Here is a 21,545-nt window from a genome sequence, read left to right as displayed (position 1 = left end):
AATATATAAACCTATTCTAAACAACTGTAGCCAAAATGTTAATACTGGCTGGTTTGGGTGTGGCTTTTTCTTCTATTTTTCAATTCCCCATTGTGTTCATTAACAGATACTAGGATCTTGAGGGTAATCAGTTTTTTATTATAGTCAGTATTTGGGTGCTCATTCAAAAGCTCATTAAGTTTGTAAATTACCTTAATTTTTTTACATTATCTCCACCTCTTATTATTCCATCACCGAGTGAGTAGGTTAAAATTTAAAACAAATCAGTCTGGAAGAATAACAATCACAGATTGAATTAATAATTTTACTTTTAAAATAAGGTGATTCTTCAAAGTAATTAGACCTCATATTAATCTTTTTCTTTTTAAGAAAAAGTATATAGCCTAGCTCAGTGGTTGGCAAACTCATTAGTCAACAGAGCCAAATATCAACAGTACGACGATTGAAATTTCTCTTGAGAGCCAAATTTTTTAAACTTAAACTTTTTCTAACGCCACTTCTTCAAAACAGACTTGCCCAGGCCGTGGTATTTTGTGGAAGAGCCACACTCAAGGCGCCAAAGAGCTGCATGTGGCTCATGAGCCACAGTTTGCCGATCACTGACCTAGCCAGTTTGGCTCAGTGGACCCTGCGAACTGAAGGGTCCTTGGTTCGATTCTGGTCAAGGGCATATGACTGGATTGCAGGCTCGATCCCCAGTAGGGGGCATGCAGGATGCAGCCAATCAATGATTCTCTCTCATCACTGATGTTTTCAACTCTCTCTCTCTCTCTCTGAAAAATTAAAAAAAAAAAAAAAGGTATATAAATGAAACTAAGAACTTGACCTGTTAGAGTATAGGAACTTTTCCACTTTGTGGTTTTATGCATGGGAGAGAGAGGGAAAAGGAAAGGAGGGAAAGACAAGGAGAGACAGACAGAGGGAAGATAAACTGATTCATAGATACCTACTAGTTTCAGTTTGAAAATCCCGAAAACCATCAAATATTGAACGTGCAGGCCGCCGTCTTTTAGGAGCTTTAAGGGGTAAAAACAGAATTATACAAAAATTTAAACATTAATTTTGAAACAATTCTAAAAACTTCCTTATCTGAAAGCATTGGTTTTAAAACACTCATAAGATTCACAATGGTGCCCCCCTTCAAAAAAATGAAGTTTTAAAAACTTTCAAATAATTCATACATAATTAACTCAACCATCTTCCACTCAATGATTTTGTTTTACAAATGAGAAAATTAACGTCCTGTTAAAGAGACTTGACCAAACCTGTGCAAAAGACAAGATTTTGAGGACGACTCCCCATGGAAATGAAGCTGCAAATGTTGCCAATATCTAATTCAGGTTAGCGTAAGGCAGTGATTTTCAACCAGTGTGCCACACAAATTTTTAAAACATGCAATGCTTGCCAAAACTGGTTTGGTTCAGTGGATAGAGCATCGGCTGGAGGACTGAGAGTCCTGGGTTCGATTCCGGTCAGGGGCATGGACCTTGGTTGCAGGCACATCCCCAGGAGGCAGCTGATCGATGTTTCTCTCTCATCGATGTTTCTAACTCTCTATTCCTCTCTCTTCCTCTCTGTAAAAAATCAATAAAAATATATTTTTTAAAAAACTAAATTAATTAATTAATTACTTTTAAAAAATAAAACATGCAATGCTTATTTAGTGAGGGGCACTGACTCTTTTCCCTAAGGCTGTCAAATAACAATAGCCCTAGCCCATTTTGCTCAGCAGTTAGAGTGCTGACCCCTGGACTGAAGGATCGTAGGTTTGATTCCAGGCAGGGGCATGTACCTCGGTTTCAGGCTTGACCTCAGCACTGGTTGGGCTTGTGTGGGAAGTAACCAATCTACGTATCTCTTAACCATTTTTTCCCCCCCTGTCTCTCCCCCTCCCTTCCACGCTCTCTAAAAAAAGAATTAAAAATAAAAATAAAAATAAATCAATGGAAAAAATAGCCTCAGGTGAAAATTACAAAAAAAAAAAAAAAAAAAGACAACAGCCCACCCAGTGTGACTCAGTGGTTGAGTGTCAACCTATGAACCAGGAGGTAACAATTCGAATCCCCATCAGGGCACACGCTCAATCCCCAGTAGAGGTCATGCAGGAGGCAGCCAATCAATGACTGCCAGGAGTCAGACATCCCCTCATAATCCTGGACCGCTGACTCCTAATTGCTCACCTGCCTGCCTGCCTGGTCGCCCTTAACTGCTCCCTCCTGCAGGCCTGATCACTCCTAAATGCTGCCCCCCCACCCCCGCCCCCGCCAACCTAGTTGCTCCTAACTGCCACCCCCGCCAGCCTTGTCACCCCCACCTGTTCCCCTCTGCCAGCCTGGTTACCCAAAACTGCCCCCCATTGCTGCCAGGTTGCCCCAACTGCCCCCCCTCCCCGTTGGCCTGATCACCCCCACTGCCCCCACTGCCCCCCCTGCCAGCCTGGTCACCCCTCACGCGCACCCACCCCACCTGCCAACCTGGTCACCCCGTGAAGCCTGCTTGTCCAGTCATTTGATCGTCCCTCACTAACCACCTGCCGGCTCGGTCATAGGTAGCCATCTTGGAAGGGTGTGAGGGTTAATTTGCATATTACCCCTTTATTATATCAGATGTATTGATCTTTTGGAATTATCTATTTAGTCCTAGCCAGTTTGGCTCAGTGGATAAGTGTCTGTCGGCCTATGGACTGAAGGGTCCCAGGTTCGATTCTAGTCAAGGGCATGTACCTTGGTTACAGGCTCCTTTTTAAATCACTGGTAACAAATAATATCAGTTGTTTGCCTTGAAGCAACAGGCTTTGTTCATATTTTAAAAAATTATAATTATAGGGAAAAAAATAAACAGGCTTTGTTCATATTTTAAAAAATTGGGAGACAACCAATCAATATGTCTCTCTCACATTGATGTGTTTCTCTCCCTCTCTCTCTCTCTCTCCCCCTCTCCCTCCCTCCCTCTCTCCCTCTCCAAAAAATTATAATTATAGGGAAAAAAATAAACAAAAGAACTGTATCCCCCAGCCTGGGACCTAGTCAGGCCTCATGCAGGAGGCAAGTAATCGATTTGCTTCTCTTATATCGATCTTTCTCTCTGTCTTAACCTCTCTCTAAAAACCAATGAAAAAATATCCTCAAGTGAGGATTTCAAAAAATTTAAAAATATGTTCACTGAGTTATGCAAACAATTCAAATATTAACCATTTCATTATGCAATATTTTAAAAATCACCATTTTAATGTCACCAGAAATCTCATCAGAAAGTCTTTAAAAAGTGAGACATGCCCTGGCTGGTTTGGTTCAATGGACAGAGCGTCAGCCTGCGGACTGAAGGGTCCCTGGTTCGATTCCAGCCAAGGGCACATGCCTGGGTTGTGGGCTCAATCCCCAGTGGGGGGCATGCAGGAGGTAGCCAATCAATGATGCTCTCTCATCATTGATGTTTCTATCTCTCTCTTCCTCTCTCCCTTCCTCTCTAAAATCAATAATATATATATATATATATATATATATATATATATATATATATATATATATATTTTTTTTTATTTTTATTTTTTTTTTTTTAAGTGAGGCACTATTAGGCTCACAATCATGGATATAAACTTCCTAAATTCCAATTTCTGACTGAAAACTTTTTTAAAAAAATCCTCAACTGAGGATATTTTTTCCACTGATCTTTAGAGAAAGAGCGGAAGGGAAGGAGAAGGAAGGAGGGGGGAATGGTGAGGGGAGAGAGAGGGAGGGAGGGAGGGAGAGGGGGAGAGAGAGAGAGAGAGGGAGAGAAACACATCAATGTGAGAGAGACATATTGATTGGTTGTCTCCCACACATGTCCCAACTGGGGCTGGGATCAAACTTGCAACCAAGAGACATGTCCTTGATCAGAAATCAAACCCAAGGCTCTTTGGACTAATGCTCTAACCACTGAACAAAACTGGCCAGGGCTCTGCTTAAAGCTTTTTTAAATCACTGGTAACAAATAATATCAGTTGTTTGCCTTGAAGCAACAGGCTTTGTTCATATTTTAAAAAATGTCTGTTCAATACCTAAATCTAAATAATCATAGTCTGCACAAGGGAAAAAAATAAACAAAAGAACTGTATCAGCCGAAACCAGTTTGGCTCAAGGGGTAGAGCGTCGGCTTGGGGACTGAAGGATCCCGGGTTCGATTCCGGTCAAGGGCATGTACCTTGGTTGCGGGCATATCCCCAGTAGGGGGTGTGCAAGAGGCAGCTGATCGATGATTCTCTCGCATCGATGTTTCTAACTCTCTGTCTCTCTCCCTTCCTCTCTGTACAAAATCAATAAAATATATTTAAAAAAAAAAAAAAAAGGACTGTATCAAACTAAAAAGGTTTTGCACAGCAAAGGAAACCATCAACAAAACAAAAAGACAAACTACATGGGAGAAGCTATTTGTCAATGCTACATTTGATAAGGGGTTAATATCCAAAATTTATGAAGGACTCATGCAACTCAACACCAACCCCCCAACCCCTAAAACAATCCAATTAAAAAATGTCAGAGGATGCCCTGGCAGGTTTGGCTCAGTGGATAGAGCACCGGCATGTGGATTGAAGGGTCCCAGGTTTGATGTTGAACGGGGGCATGTGCCTGGCTTGTGGGCTCGATCCCCAGTGGGGGGCATGAGGGAGGCAGCCGATCAATGATTCTCATCATTGATGTTTCTATCTCTCTCTCCCTTCATCTCTGAAATAAAATAAAATAAAAAAATTTTAAAGGCAGAGAACCTGAATAGATACCTCTCCAAAAAAGACATACAAATGACCCAAAGACATATGAAAAGACACACTCAATGTCACTAATTGTCAGAGAAATGCAAAACCATAATGATATATCACCTCACACTTTTAAAAATGGCTATCAATAAATACACAAATAGCAAGTGTTGGCGAGGATGTGGAGAAAGGGGAACCTTCATGCACGGGTGGTGGGAATGCAGACTGCTGTACCCATTATGGAAGCTCCTCAAAAAATTAAAAATGTTGCCCTGGCCAGAGTACGGAAGGGTTGTGGGTTTAATTCCAGGTCAAGGGCAAGTACCTCAGTTGCAGATTCAATTCCCAGCCCCAGTGAGGGCACAAGTGGGAGGCAACCTATCAACGTGTCTCTCTCATGATGATGTTTCTCTCCCCCCCCTCCCCCCAATCTTTCTAAAAAAGAATCAATGGAAAAGTATCTTTGGTGAGGACTAACAAGAAAAAAAAAAAATCCCAGTTTGTCAGCAATCAAGTGAAAAAGCAACTAGTTTTGCTTGCAACTTAAACAATTGTACAAGAACTTTTCCTTAAAACTACAGTACTTCAATATGCAGAAGTATTTTGTGCATACATCCTATTTCATCAAACATAAAAGTGTAAAAAATAGCCGAAGCCGGTTTGGCTCAGTGGTACAGCGTCGGTCTGCGGACTGAAAGGTCCCGGGTTCGATTCCGGTCAAGGGCATGTACCTTGGTTGCGGGCACATCCCCGGTAGGGGGTGTGCAAGAGGCGGCTGGTCGATGTTTCTCTCTCATCAACGTTTCTAGCTCTCTGTCTCTCTCCCTTCCTCTCTGTAAAAAATCAATAAAATATATATTTTTTAAAAAAGTGTAAAAAATATGTGTTCAATGCTTAAGATTAAATGAAATTAATTTTTACTGATTCATTAAGAATTATTAAACAAAATTGTCTTTTTTTTAAAAACTGCAAGTGTGTGACAGTGAAGTAGTAAGTAGTACAGTTTGTACACTACCCTGATTTAATTAAGATGTCACAGTTTAACCCATCATTACTTTTTTTCTTTTTTTTTTAATATTTTTTACTGATTTCAGAGAGGAAGGGAGGGGGAGGGAGAGAGAGAAACATCAATGATGAGAGATTCACTGATTGGTTGCCACCTGCATGCCCTCTACTGGGGATTGAGCCTGCAATCCAGGCATGTACCCTTGACGGGAATCGAACCCTTCAGTCTGCAGGTCAACGCTCTATCCACTGAGTCAAACGAGTTAGGGCACATCATTACTTTTGAGCCATCAATCCAAATATCAGCACCGTGGAAAAAAAGCAAATAACTTCTTAGCATTATTATAAAAATAATTTTCATTTTAATATGTTTTATTGATTTTTTATAGAATGGAAGAGAGAGGGATAGAGAGTTAGAAACATCGATGAGAATCATCGATTAGTTGCCTCTTGCACACGACCTAGTGGGGATGTTCCCGCAACCAAGGTACATGCCCTTGACTGGAATCGAACCTGGGACCTTTCAGTCCGCAGACCGACGCTCTATCCACTGAGCTAAATCGGTTTCGGCATAAAAATAGTTTTGATCTTACCGACACCGTGAAAGGGTATTGGGAATCCTTGACCACACTTTAAGAATCACACTTTAGCCCAGCTGGTGTGGCTCAGTGGTTGAGAATCAACCTACAAACCAGAAGGTCAGAGTTCAATTCCCCGTCTGGGCAAATGTCATGATTGTGGGCTTGATCCCCAGTGAGGGACGTGCAGGAGGATGATTCTCTCTCACCATCGATGTTTCTCTCTCTCTCCCTAACGTCCCCTATGAAATCAATAAAAAATATATTTTTAAAAATCACATTTTAATACTGTCCTAAAAACAAATAATTCTCCAAAAACCTTCCTTAAGTTATAATAAGGTCCAATAGTAACAGTTCAGACTGAATTCCCAACTGTATAAAGTCATTCTCATCCCCATCCTAATGTATATCAAACCAGAGGTAAAAGAAGGAAAGTGAGATTTCAAATGGGAACTCTTTTGCCTCTGTTCAACAATAAACAGCACAAAATCTATTTCCTGTTGTCTTTCTCCACTCAAAGATCTCATCTTCTTCCTTGCAATAAAAAAAAGATAGAGCTTCCAAGTTATTATTCTTAGGCTCTAAAAATCTATTCATAACATTTATATTTTAAAAAATTATTACTCGCTTTATTCTAGTATATTAAAAACACAATGGCTAAATCAAACAACACAGAAAGTACATATTATACTTCAATATTCAGATCTTATCATTTTCTTCCTTCCATCCCTATTTCTGAATTGAAACAGTGTATTATTTTATTTCTTACTACAGTAAACTCCAAAGTTAAAGATCAATCTTTAAAAAAACAAGACTGTCATTCTCTAGCCGAAACCGGTTTAGCTCAGTGGATAGAGCGTCGGCCTGGGGACTGAAAGGTCCAAGATTCGATTCCGGTCAAGGGCATGTACCTTGGTTGCGGGCACATCCCCAGAAGGGGGTGTGCAAGAGGCAGCTGATCGATATTTCTCTCTCATCGATGTTTCTGGCTCTCTATCCCTCTCTCTTCCTCTCTGTAAAAAAATCAATAAAATATATTAAAATAAATAAACAAACACACAAACAAACAAACAACACTCTCAACTAAGGTGCTTTTTCAAATCAAAAGATATGGCCCTGGCCTGTATGGCCCAGGTGGTTGGGCATCATCCCATGCACCAAAAGGATGTTTCAATGGATCAATGGATGTTTCTCTCTCACACTGATGTTTCTCTCTTGCCTTCTCTCTTCCTCTCCCTCTAAAATCAAAGAGAAACATTTAAATATATATATACACATATATATATGGTTTATATAAAACTAACAAACAAAATAAAAACAAACTCAAAGATACAGTGAACAGACTGACAACTTTAGAGGGGAGAGAAGAAAGAACTGGGTGAAAAAGATTTAAGTAAAAAAGGATTGGAGCCCAAACCGGTTTGGCTCAGTGGTAGATTGTCGATCTGCAGACTGAAAGGTCCCAGGTTCGATTCCGGTCAAGGGCATGTACATTGGTTGCGGGCACATCCCTGGTAGGGGGTGTGCAAGAGGCAGCTGGTCAGTGTTTCTCTCTCATCGACGTTTCTAGCTCTCTATCTCTCTCCCTTCCTCTCTTTAAAAAATCAATAAAAATATATTTTTTTAAAAAAAAAGGATTGGAAAAAAACACACAAAAACAAACAAACAAACCCTCATAGACAGATGGGAGAGATAGGAGAGTATAAAGGGGGGTAAGTGGTGATAGAAAGAGACTTGACATGGGATCGTAAACACACAACACAATATACAGATGATGTATTATAGAACTGTACCCCTGAAATCTTCAATTTTATTAACCAATGTCACCCCAAAAATTCAATTAAAAAATATGGTTTATATGTTTTCTTTACCCCTATCTTACTATTTTTTTTCTCCTTTAGTCTAGTTTACCTATAAAACTTTTCATGGGCCTATTTCTCTACATTACTGTCCTCAATATGTACTATATAGATTTCTATGCACTTGTTTACCCAACTAGAGTACTTTATCTTCAACTTTTAAAAAAATATATTTTATTGATTTTTTACAGAGAGGAAAGGAGAGAGAGAGCTAGAAATGTCGATGAGAGAGAAACATCAACCAGCTGCCTCCTGCACACCCCCACCAGGGATGTGCCCGCAACCAATGTACATGCCCTTGACCGGAATCGAATCTGGGACCCTTCAGTCGGCAGGCCGAAGCTCTACCACTGAGCCAAACCGTTTTCAGCTATCTTCAATTTTTTAACATACCTTTTAATGTCTACAATATTTGGCTCACAGAAGGTAAATAAGTGTTTATGAAACTAAAACTATAAATTTTCTTTAAATCTGATTAAACATACTATTTTCTACCATATTTTCTTTGCACCCATATAGATTAATTTTTTTTTAAATGGATATGGTATCATTTCCTCTTTGTTCAAAATAGGAATAGCTTGTCTAGAAATTAAGAAAGAGTGAATGTAAGGCATATCAAGACAGTAAGATTATGCAGTCATAATTTACGAATCCAGAACATAAAAATAACTGGAATCTTTAATGAGAGATTGACTGGTTTCCATTATAAGCACAGTTCTTTTTGCTAATTTTCTCCCTTTTGCTTCCTGTAACAAATATCAATGTTTTAATCTGGTTCACTCCTTGGAAAGATCAATTGTACGACTTTCCTGAGAAGAGTACAGAATTACAAGGTAAGAATTTTCTCTATACTTGAAGTAACAATCTGAGTAAGCCTTCATATATTTTGACTGCTTCATTAAAATCCTAGAAACAACAACAAAGTCAAACAAAACTAAGGAAAAAAGGGAAACTTACCACCAAACAAAGGTTCTGGTTCTACCAATATTTCCTGCTTTTGAGGAATTGGGGCACGAACTTCTTCTCTATTAAAAAAAATGGAAAAATATCAAAATGAAAATGTTTTTTTGCTACCTGTTTCCACTGTAACCATTGTGAATGCATTCAAATTAATAAGTAAAATGAATACCAATCTTAGTGAATTTTAGGAACCACAGTGATAAATGATTGTTAGATGGATTCCATATAGAGATCAACTGAAATAAAGTACATGGCACAGATATCTCAAATAATTTACAAAGGAAGAGAACAAACAAAAGTAAAAAGTATTTCCCCTTTCCTCTCAAGTTCTCTACCCTAAATTCTTTCCCAAAAAAAGAGAGGGAATTTAAAAAAATTTAAAAAATATTGGCTTAGCCGAAGCCGGTTTGGCTCAGTGGAAGAGCGTCAGCCTGAGGACTGAAGAGTCCCGGGTTCGATTCCGGTCAAGGGCATGTACCTTGGTTGTGGGCACATCCCCAGTGGGGGGTGTGCAGGAGGCAGCTGGTCGATGTTTCTCTCTCATCGACGTTTCTAACTCTCTATCCCTCTCAATTCCTCTCTGTGTAAAATCAATAAAATATATTTAAAATATATATATACATATATACATATACATATACATATACATATATATATATATATAGTCTTAATAAAAGCACTATTTTTTTTAATATATATATTTTATTGATTTTATACAGAGAGGAAGGGAGAGAGACAGAGAGTTAGAAACATCGATGAGAGAGAGTCATCGATCAGCTGCCTCCTGCACACCCCCTACCGGGGATATGCCCGCAACCAAGGCACATGCCCTTGACCAGAATCGAACCAGGGACCCTTTAGTCCCCAAGCCGACACTCTATCCATTGAGCCAAACCGGTCCTGGAAAAAGCACTATTACTACCATATAAAATAAGTAATTAACCCTTTGCACTCCGAACCATTCTGGACATTTGGCTGCCAGCTACTCGACGCTACTTTGTGGCGGAGTGCGTTGAAATAACTCAATTCCCCTGAGAGGGGACATCCGAGTGATATGCTAGAATTCCGATGTCCCCTGAGAGGGGACAGCAGAGTGCAAAGGGTTAAATTACACAGCTAGAGTAAAATAAGCTTAAACAAACATGCAGTGAATTTGAATTTTATGCTTGTTATGAAGATGGCCAACATAGGTATTGCCCTGAATTATTCATTAAGTAGCCCCTACTATACACTAAACAGAAAAAGTAATTACTCCTCTTATAAAAGCCTATTAACTCTTCAAAGTTTACCTCTAGAGGGTTTAGTAATAATCTAACTCTTCCAATAAAAAAATACTTTAAATATACTGTTAAAATGGTGTATATTCCTTTAAATATCAGTTTATTTTATAGTTTTAATCCAAATACTAAATTCTGCTGATTAATTTTCAAATAGTAAGTTCCAAATTTATTATCTTCCTGTTTACAATAAATGTTAATTTAAGTTAGGCCCTATGTTTTGCATTCAGGTGTGTCTAATAATAATAGCTGAAGTGAAGGCCCTGTTTTTTTATATCTGAGAGTTGAAAATCCAAAACAGCCGAAACTGGTTTGGCTCAGTAGATAGAGTGTTGGCCTGCAGACTGAGGGGTCCCAGGTTCGATTCCTATCAAGGGCATGTACCTCGGTTGTGGGCATAACCCCAGTGGGGAGTGTGCAGGAGGCAGCTGATTGATGTTTCTCTCTCATAGATGTTTCTAACTCTCTATCCCTCTCCCTTCCTCTCTGTAAAAAATCAATAAAATAAATTAAAATTTAATTTAATTTAATTTAATTTAAAAATAAAATAAAAATAAAATCCAAAACATACTTTATGAAATAAGGTATGTATGGTCATTTGTCAACAAGAACTAACATCCTGTAATCAAATAACCAGACAAAGAAATATGCAATAAGCCAAATAACTGAAGAATAAAGAATAATTCAAAATTATGTTAATACTTTTTCCTACTAGATATCATTCACTGCTTACACATAGAATTTCATTGATATAAAGGAAGGAATAATGTGTCTATAAGAGGAAGCTCTATTAATCCTCTTCCATCAAAGAAAAATAGGTCATTATCTTCAGAAAACTAATAATTTAAAAAACATCTTTTACCTAAATAAATCTTTCCATTATTAGCATTCTTCACTTTTACATATATATATAATTATTTCAATCAGTAGTAGTCCCTACACAGAAATACTTGATTACTACATATTTGAGGGTATCTGTCCCAAATTGTTAACTACCTAACAAGATAAAAGAATGGAACAGAATAAGGTGAACTGTAAACAGTGAAAATTACAGTTTAGGAATTAGGAGCCACTATCAAATGTTAACCAATTAACAATACAAATATTCTAAATCAAATTATAATGTAATTCAATAGTGCAAAACATTCATTTATCAAAACTATTTTTAAACACAATTAAGGTATTTCCCAAATCTGCTGTGAATAATTGTTATCCAAGTTTCTATAAAATAAATAATGTTTTTCATATTGATTTACACGCTAAGTTGAGAGAGAATGGGATATCATACCTGAACTATATATATGGCCAACATTGAGAGAGAAAAGAACTTTATAAAATATTAATAATGATCTCTAAAGTTCATGCTTCATGTAGAAACGATATTACTCTGGAACCTGGAACTATATCAATAAAAGAGGCAAGAATGCCCTGAATGTTATTTGGCCTCTTAAATTTATGTCTAATTTAAATCCATGTCTTCTGCCTATCCCAATTTAAGGAGATTCCTCTATTTTGTATCTCATCTTATAAACACTGAATCATAAAGGACTATGAGTAGCAAAGTCCTACTTAAGGATCTTTTAAATTTTGTGTTTTTTTTTTTTTTTTTAAATCAAACATTTTTCCATTGAGTAACATTCATTTCTAGTATTTTTCAAAGACTGTTGTAATTTTGCCCAAAAGGTATTCATTTCAAACTCTCATTGGTATCAAATGTAAAGGGCAAAAATAACAAATCTACTTCACATTTATGACTATTCTCTATATAGTATGGTTTCATATACTATAAGTGCTTCTAATAACATGTAACTATTTAAGGTATAAAAGACTAGAATTATTTTCAAAATTCTTTCATGGCAGCTCAAAACTTTCCTAGGACAATGTAAGAAAATCCAGAATTGGGAAATCTCAACTTTATTGGGTTTTACTTCCATATCTACTACTTAAATGCTGTATGTGTAACTTGGGAAAATAGCTATGCCTGTTTCCTCAGCTGTAAAACATGGGTAATAATGCCATCCTACAGGATTCATTTGAGGATTAAATAATAGATAAGACATAACAGTGCTTTGAGAATTTAAAGTGTAAAAAATTTCTATTTGACAGTTTTTCAGATGCTCTTAACTATAATTTTTTTTCAAATACTGAGAATTAACCTGATAAAAATGCAGCTACTCAATATAGACAAGGGATGCTCCTAACAAGAAATAATAAATTCATACTCTGTGTGTGGTCTAACAGAAGAGACACTTGCTGAACTGGTACTGGGCTCTTCAGCGATTCCACCACCATCCAAAAACATTGTGACGGCCATCTCCAGATTATTGTTGCAGGCTTCAAGCATATGTTTCCCTACACTTTCACTTGCACCTGAAATAGCAGAAGAAGAAAAAAGACACCTTTTTATATTCAGTTCTTAGAATACAGAATTCCCCAAAACAGTGCATTTTCCCTTTAAGAATGAATGACTTAGCCCAGTTGGTGTGGTTCAGTGGTTGAACCCATGAATCAAAAGTTCCCTAGTTTGATTCTTGGTCAGGGCACATGTTCAGTGTAGGCTTGATCCCCAGTAAGGTGTGTACAGGAGGCAGTCAATCGATGTCTCTCTTTCATAGATGTTTTTATCTATCTCTCTCTAAAAGTCAATGAAAACATATTTAAAAAATACACGAATGTCTTTAAAAAACCCTGTTTAAACTTCCACACTGTTGGCACATTCTCCCTCTCAGGAGCATGCCTGTGCCTTTTCCTTCCCTCTCTTCTTTCCCACAGGTGTGCATTTCCCAAACTCTAAGGGTCGCCACAAGACTTGCAACCAGGGAAGCAAATGGGCAGCGGCAGTTCAATGTGGGCTAACTCCCTGAACATGTATCCAAGGCCCTTTTCTCTAACTTTCCAGTGAGCCAAAGCAGCCCCACCTAGGCTCTTTCCTCTTGCTCATTCTATCTTAAGCCCTTCCCTGTTTCACTGTCCCCAGCTTTAATAAACATAATCTCAAAATAATAATTGTAAAATAAAATAAACAAATTTCTACATTGTTGCTTTAGTGTGGCATATACAGAGCTAGAAAAGAAAGTAGCCCTACCCGGTTTGGCTCAGTGGTTAGAGTGCTGTCCCATGGACTGTAGGGTCTTGGCTTCGATTCCTGGTCAAGGGCACGTACCTCGGTTGCCAGCCCTGGTTGAAGCACATATTGGAGGCAACCAGACAATGTGTCTCTCTCACATAGATGTTTCTCTCTATGTCTCCTCCTCCTTTCTACTCTAAAAAATCAATATAAACAAATATGCTTGTGTGCGGATTAACAAAAAAGAAAAGTAGCAGCATTAAAAGTTTTCCTTCATAATAAAATAAAAACTAAAGTATTTACCTGACATTTCTTTAAATGGACTAACTATATATTTGTTAATAAACTGAAAAGATAAAGAAAAATTAAAGACTACATTTTAGAAAATTGGAAAATTAAAAAATACATTTCAGTTAGTTGTGGGTTTTTTTTAGTTGTTGTTTTTTTAATTCTCTCCTGAGGGTAAGTTTTTATTGATGTTAGAGGAAGGGATAGAGAAACATCAATCAGTTGCTTCCCATATGCCACCTTGACCAGAGATCAAACCCACAACCTGGGTTTATGCCCTAACCAGGAATTGAACGCACAAGCTTTTGGTGTAAGTCGCTCTAGCCAACAGTATTTCACTTCTATTAAAAAGGAAGCATTTTTCATAACAGTGGGAGAGTAGTAAGATAGAACATTTTTGTCGAAGATATAACTAAGTCAAAACCTGGTAAGAAATGTTAATCTTCATCATTTAAAACTGGCCCTATCACACGCAATTGTAAAGCCAGCATAGTCTTCCAGATGCAATATAAATTAGAAAAATAATGTTACAACATGTATCAAGAAACATAAAAATACTCATTCCTTTTTTGAACCAGTAATTTGAGCTTCTAGTAAAAAGATGTATTCTCTATTATTTACTCTACATAATGCATGCATAAACATATCCAGTATAACTTCAGTTAATATGAAAAAAATGGAAACAACATAAACATCCAATAGTAGAATCTGATTTATAGAATATATTTGATAAAACACATTGTAGTCATTAAAAAGCATCAGAGGGCTCGGTCAGTGCGGCTCAGTGGTTGAGCATTGACCTATGAACCAGGAGGTCAAGGTTCAATTCCAGATTGGCGCATGTGCCTGGCTGCGGGCTCAATTCCCAGTGTGGAATATGCAGGAGGCAGCCAATCAACGATTCTCTCTCATCATTGAAGTTTCTCTCTCTCTCCCCTCCCTTTCTCTCTGAAATAAAAATACATTTAAAAGAAAAAGAAAAAAGCTTCTCAGGCTTTCCACTGGGATGACTTTCCTTCTACCTGAATGCTGTCCCTTAAATTTCCTTCAGTGAGGTCTACTGGTTGTGTGTGTGGGGGGAGGACTGAAAATGTCTTTACTTTGCTGTCATTTCTGAAAGACAGTTTTACTGAATACACGTTCTAGTATTTTCTTAAGGCTGACAGCTATTTTCTCTCAGTATATTGAAGAGAGCATTCCAATGTCCTCTGGCTTCTGTTGTTGCTTCTGGGAAATCAGTTGCTAAAGAAAAACATTTGTATAGCAATCTGTTGTTTCTCTCCAGTTGCTTTATAGATCTGTCTTTGATCTTCTGCATTTCACTCCAATTTGTCAGGGTTTATTTCATTTCTCCTCCTTGGGATTCACTGGACTTTCATGATATATAAGAAGTGTTATCTTTTATCAATTTTGAAAAATTCTCAGCCACTTTTATTTAATAACTAGCCGCCCAGTGCATGAAATTCATGAACTTGCAGGAAGGCGGGGGGTGGGGGGAACGGGGAGGATCCATCAGCCTGACCTGTGCCCTCTGGCAGTCTGGGAGTTCTCGGGGGATGTCCAATTGATGGCTTAGGCCCTAAGCCAACAATCAAACATCCTTAGCACTGCCACAGAGGCGTGAGAGGCTCCTGCCACCACCACTGCACTTGACAGCCGTGAGCCCAGCTTCTGGCTGAGTGGGGCTCCCTGTGTGGGAGTGCACTGACCAAGGGGCAGCTGCTGTGTTAAGTGTCTGCCCCCTGGTAGTGAGTGTGCATCATAGCAATTGGTCCTTCTGCCTCTGGGCTGAAACTGGCTCTCCAATATCCCCCAAGGGATCCCAGATTGTGCGAGGGTGCAGGCCAAGCTGAGGGACCCCACAGGTGCACAATCAGGGCTGGGGAGGGACGAAGGAGGTTGGCCATCTGGGAAGGGATTACAGGAGGGATTATAGGAGGGTTTCAGGACGTGTCCATCCCGTCTTACTCAGTCTGGATCAGCCAGACCCCAGCAGTAAGCTAACCCAGTGTTTTTCAACCTTTTTTGGGCAAAGGCACACTTGTTTCATGAAAAAAATCACGAGGCACACCACCATTAGAAAATGTTAAAAAATTTAACTCTGTGCCTATATTGACTATATATAAAGTAATTCTCTTGAATAGGAATCAAATAAACACAAAGAAAGTATTTTATAATTACTTTATTATGAAATATTAAGTAAACAAAATAGTGAAAAATTATAAAATTCTTGTCTTGTCTGCACCTACGGCACACCAGGCAACATCTCGCGGCACACTAGTGTGCCGCGGAACAGTGGTTGAAAAACGCTGAGCTAACCTACCGGTTGGAGCATCTACACCCAGTGCATGTCATAGCAACTGGTTGACTGGTCAACTGTCTGCCCCTTGGTGGTCAGTGCACATCATAACAAAGTGATTGAGTGACCTTAGCATATCATTAGCATATTACACCTGACATTTAGCATATTAGGCATTTATTATATAGAATTACCTTATTTCTTTCTGCAACTCCAATTAAATATATGTTACAACTCTTTTTTGTGTTTTTTTGTTGTTGTTTTGTTTTTTCAGAGAAGAAGAAGGAGGAAGGGAGGGAGAGAGAGAGAGAGAGAGAGAGAGAAACATCAATGATGAGAGAGAATCATTGATTGGCTGCCTCCTGCACACCCCTCATGGGGAATTGAGCCCACAACTGGGAATCAAACTGTAACTTCCCAGTTCATAGGTGGACACTCAACCACTGAGCCATGCCAGCCGAGCAAATATATGTTACAACTCTTCACTCTAGGCTGTGCTAATCGGTTTTGTGCTTTGTTTTTTTATCTGTTCATTGAACTTTTAATTTCAGTTAATTTTTTATAATTAGAAGTTCTATGTGTTTGTTTGTTTTTTTAATTTCTTCCTAATCTGCTTGGTTGTGTCTCAGAGAGCCTTCATCCTCATGTGTCAATATTATTTAAACTTACTGGAATTACTAAGACAAAATATAAACTTTCTGCAGTCTCTAGGGGTCACTGGTCTTATTTCTGCTGGCTCTTGCTTATTGTCCCAAGGTCTTTGTACATTTTATGATTTTTTTTTTCTTTTTTCTGAGATCTCATGTGCTTTGGAATTTTAACTTGTAAATTTTTGAAGCCTGGGTTGATGGTTCCATTCCTCCTAAGAGAATATGATTTGATAGATTTTGTAAGGCACCTATGGGCACTTCAAATACATTCTTAACTTGAAATTTCACAAGCCAACATGGGAAATGTGACCCTGTATGGACCATTGTTTTAAGTTCTCAGTGAAGCTATTTCCTGCCAGTCTCCAGCTACCCAGATTGAAACAATAAAGTCTCAACTACATAAAGGAGCAGTGGTCTTCTCTCAGACTCCTCTCCTTAGGAAAGCCACAAACTGTTTCCTGTTTCTTATGCCCTAACACACTATCAAAAGAGGTCAATGCCAATCAGTTTGGGCAGATTCCATCAGGATGAAGGTTTGCTTTAAATCTAGCTAACAACTGCATTCCCATTTACATATTTTAGTCTCTGTGTATTCTTTACTTTCTTGCCAGATCAATGATACATTCTGTAAAATTTTTTAAAATATATATATTTTATTGATTTTACACAGAGAGGAATTGAGAGGGACAGAGAGTTAGAAACGCCGATGAGAGAGAAACATCGACCAGCTGCCTCCTGCATACCCCCCACCAGGGATGTGCCCGCAACCAAGGTACATGCCCTCTACCAGAATCGAATCCGGGACCTTTCAGTCTGCAGGCCGACGCTCTATCCACTGAGCCAAACCGGTCCCGGCGGCTGTAAAAATTTTTTAAATACACATTTTCCCCCCCAGGATTTTTTTCTCAATAAGAGTTATCCACACTATCTCTCTAGTTTAGCCCTACTGCCAGAAGGAGAAATGCTAGTTCTACCCTTAATATATCTCTCATATGCTTTCTCCACTACTATGGCTTTCTTTTTCTTTTTTCTTTTTTTTAATATCCCTAAGGCTTTAAAGCAACCCCTTAACACTTCTTAACCACATTAGACTTCTAACTAATCATCATTCTATCTTCCACCTGGCTGCTGAGGTTGTGTTCCAAAATACAACTCTGTTTGTATCATATCCCAATTTAAATTCTTTAATGATTTTCTGGCATCTACAAGTCCTTATGATCTGGAAAACCTTTGTGATCAGGTCTCAGCTATCTTTGCCTCTCCTCTTCCAAATCCTATACAATTCAGTATACTAAAATACATGCTTGGAATATCCTTATTCTCCTCATACCCCCTCTCTCCTACTTCATCTGGTTCATGTATGCTCAACAATCTCTCTAAGTGTTACTGTGTCAATTGGGTGCTAAGCATTCTCTACACTACCTTCTCACTCCTATCCCTCTAACACTCTCTAATACAGAGACCGGTTTGGCTCAATGGATAGAGCTTCGGCTTGGGGACTGAAGGGACCCAGGTTCGATTCCGGTCAAGGGCATGTACCTTGGTTGCCGGCATTTCCCCAGTAGGGGGTGTGCAAGAGGCAGCTGATCGATGACTCTAACACTCTCTTACATATATATATATATATATATATATATATATATATATATATATATATATATGCCTAAGTGACCATCAGACTGGTAACTATGATGTGCACTGACCACCAGGGGGCAGAAACTCAATGCAGGAGCTGCTGAGCTGCACACAACTCACTGAATTGGCCCAGTTCTCTTTTCTCATGTTATATTTTCTAGTTGATTTCAGAGAGGAAGAGAGAGGGAGAAAGATGTAGATACATCAATGATAAGAGAATCATTAATCTGCTACCTCCTGCATGGCCCCTACCAGGGATTGAGCCTGCAACATTGGCATGTGCCCTAGAATGCAATCAAACCAGGAACCCTTCAGTCTGCAGGCCGACGCTCTATCCACTGAGCCAAACTGGCTAGGGCTCTTTTTTTTTTTAAACCCCCACTTGATATTTTTCCATTCGTTTTTATTTCATTTTTTAAAATATATTTATACTGATTTCAGAGAGGAAAGGAGAGGAAGAGAAAGATCAATGATGAGAGAGTCATCGATCGGCTGCCTCCTGCACACCCCCTCCTGGGGATCGAGCCCACAACCTGGCCATGTCCCCTGACCAGGAATCAAACCAGTGATCTCTTGGTTCCTGGGTCAATGCTTTACCCTTGAGCCACACCATGCTGGACTCCATTGATTTTTAGAGAGAGTGGAAGGGAGGAGAGAGAGAGAAACATCGATGTAAGAGAGACACATCAACTGGTTGCCTCCTGCATGAACCCTGACCAGGGCCAGGAGCCTGAAACTGGAATCAAACCTCGGATCCGACAATCCACAGGCTGACAATCTATCCACTGAGCCAAACCAGCTAGGGCCTCATGCTAGTTACCTTTTAAATTCTCAATCAAGCTAAACCAAAAGTTCTTAGGTTCTAGTATGTACAAATTTACATTCTCATCAGAAAACACACTTTACAGAAATGAAAACCCAAAATTAAATGCAACTTTTTAAGAGTATAAAAATTAATAAAGGAAAACCTCACTAAAGTGGAATTGGGAGGCCAGAGGGGAGAACTCTAACACATACCACTCCATGTCAATTACAGGAAGAATTATCTATTACAGATTCCAAAAAAAGAAATCTTCAACAGCCCTGCTCAGAATGGCTCCATTGGTTTAGTGTTGTCCCATGCACTGGCTGGATTCCAGCCATGGCATATGCCCAGGTTAGTGGTTTGCTCTCCAGTGTGTGTGTGTGTGTGTGTGTGTGTGTGTGTGTGTGTGTAGGTAGCAGATGAATGTTTCTATCTCTCTCCCTCTCTCAAATCAGTAAAAACTTTTTTTTTTTTTTTTTTTTTAAAGAGCCCTAGCCTGTTTGGCTCAGTGGATAGAGCGTCAACCTACAGACTGAAGGTTTCCGGGTTCAATTCAGGTCAAGGGCGTGTACCTCAGTTGCAGGCTCCATCCCCAGTGCTGGTCAGGGCACATGGCACTTGCGGAAGGCAACCAATCGTTGTGTCTCTCTCACATTGATATTTCTCTCTTTCCCTCTCTGTCTCTGTCTCTGTCTCTCCCCTCTCCCTTCCACTCTCTCTGAAAAATCAATGGAAAAATATCCTTGGGTGAGGATTAACAAAAACAAATAGCAACAACAAAAAGAAATCTTCAACAAGAAAAGTAGATTACAGACCCCAACAGGAAAACACGTACATTGCACATTGCATCTCCTATAAGAAATTGATTACTGGGGTGGGGCAATGGGAAAAGATTAACCAAAGAACTATATGCATAACCCATGGACACAGACAATAGTGTGGTAGACCATTGGAGGGACAAGCAGGGTGGAGGAGGGTCTATGGGGTGTAGGAGAAAGGGGCACATCTGTAATACTTTCAACAATAAAGATAAAATTCTAATAGAAATTGATTACCACAGCAACTCTGCCAACAGTCTTCATGTCCTTGAACTGTCATCTTCCTGATTTATTGCTTTTCTTTAATGGACTTTCAAAACAACCCCGCTCAACTTCCTTTTTTCTCCATAAAATAACTTTCTGCTGTTTGTTGCACTTGCCTGTGGCTTTTGCTATAGCAGGCTTGTCCCAAATTCCAAGTCTCTTCTGTTCCTGAATAAATCTATTTTTGCTGGTAATTAACTTTTATTTTAAAGGTCAACAAAGGGAAGGAGAAGTTCACATAGCCCAATAACCAACTTTATGTTAGACTAGAGGCCCGGTGCATGAAATTCGTGCATGGGGGGTGGGGGGTCCCTCAGCCCAACCTGCACCCTCTCCAATCCTGGACATCCCTCTCACAATCCTGGACCGCTGGCTCCTAATTGCTCACCTGCCTGCCAGCCTGATTGCCCCAACTGCCCCCCCATCAGCCTGGTTGTCCCCAACTGCACCCCTGCACCCTCCCCCCGCCCCCACCTGGTCACCCTACACAGCCTGCTATTCAGTCATTTGTTCATCCCTCACTAACCCCCCCTACTGACCTGGTTGCCCCATGCAACCTGCTTGTTCACTCATTTGGTCATCCCTCAGTAACACACACACACACACACACACACACACACACACACACACCCCGCACTGGCCTGGTTGCCCCACACAGCCTACTTGTTCAGTAATTTAGTCATCCCTCACCAACCCCCCTGCTGACCTGGTCACCCCACACAGCCTGCTGTTCAGGCATTTGGTCATCCCTCACTAACACCCCTGCCAGCCTAGTCGTAGGCAGACATCTTGTGAGGGTCAATTTGCATATTACCTTTTTATTATATAGGAGGATAATTAAATACAAATCACTGGACAAAATTAGCGCAAATTTGGTGAACAATTTCAAGATTCATGCGCTTCCATTTGTCAGAAAACCTGAGATTGCCAATGCTTCCCTAATATTTTTACACCATGTCCAGTTATACTGTGCTATATTATTATATTTCATAAACTCTAGTCTAAAAGTTCAGTGTCTATTGTACTCCACCATTTTCATTTACTTATCTGCACAGCAGCTTCTCCAAGTTAAAATGTTGCTATAGGTAGACGGCTCTGGGAGCTTGTTCTAGCACAGAGATCATGAACTGCTACATTTACCTCATAATGAACCCTAAAACTAGCTTCTCAAGGCATGTGTTACTCTTTCTTTTTTTCCCCCAGAGAATTTACTAGCTGAATTCATACCATTTTGGCTCTTGTCCCTGTGTACTCACATTGCACTAAAGCACCACAAAAAACACGAAGAACATGCTGATGGACATTGAA

At 39.3% G+C, this 21,545-nt stretch overlaps 1 protein-coding gene across 2 annotated transcripts in view; it reads right to left on the bottom strand.

The window, feature by feature from the left end:
* UBXN7 (UBX domain protein 7) overlaps positions 1 to 21,545 on the bottom strand; it is a 61,708-nt gene that overhangs the window by 24,722 nt on the left and 15,441 nt on the right. Inside the window, exons 2-4 of one of the 2 annotated variants that reach the window (XM_084871672.1) lie at positions 12,634 to 12,781; positions 9,132 to 9,199; positions 951 to 1,016 (exon numbers count right to left, since the gene is read on the bottom strand). In XM_084871672.1, the coding sequence (XP_084727798.1) occupies positions 951 to 1,016; positions 9,132 to 9,199; positions 12,634 to 12,781 (282 nt within the window). The remainder of the gene's footprint in view (positions 1 to 950; positions 1,017 to 9,131; positions 9,200 to 12,633; positions 12,782 to 21,545) is intronic. The other variant, XM_084871671.1, reaches the window with a different exon arrangement.

Source organism: Pipistrellus hanaki (genome assembly GCF_964339955.1).
Source record: "Pipistrellus hanaki genome assembly, chromosome: 2".
Classification (NCBI taxonomy): domain Eukaryota; kingdom Metazoa; phylum Chordata; class Mammalia; order Chiroptera; family Vespertilionidae; genus Pipistrellus; species Pipistrellus hanaki.
Note: the sequence above shows the minus strand (reverse complement) of the source record. Positions and strands in the feature narration are given on the sequence as shown.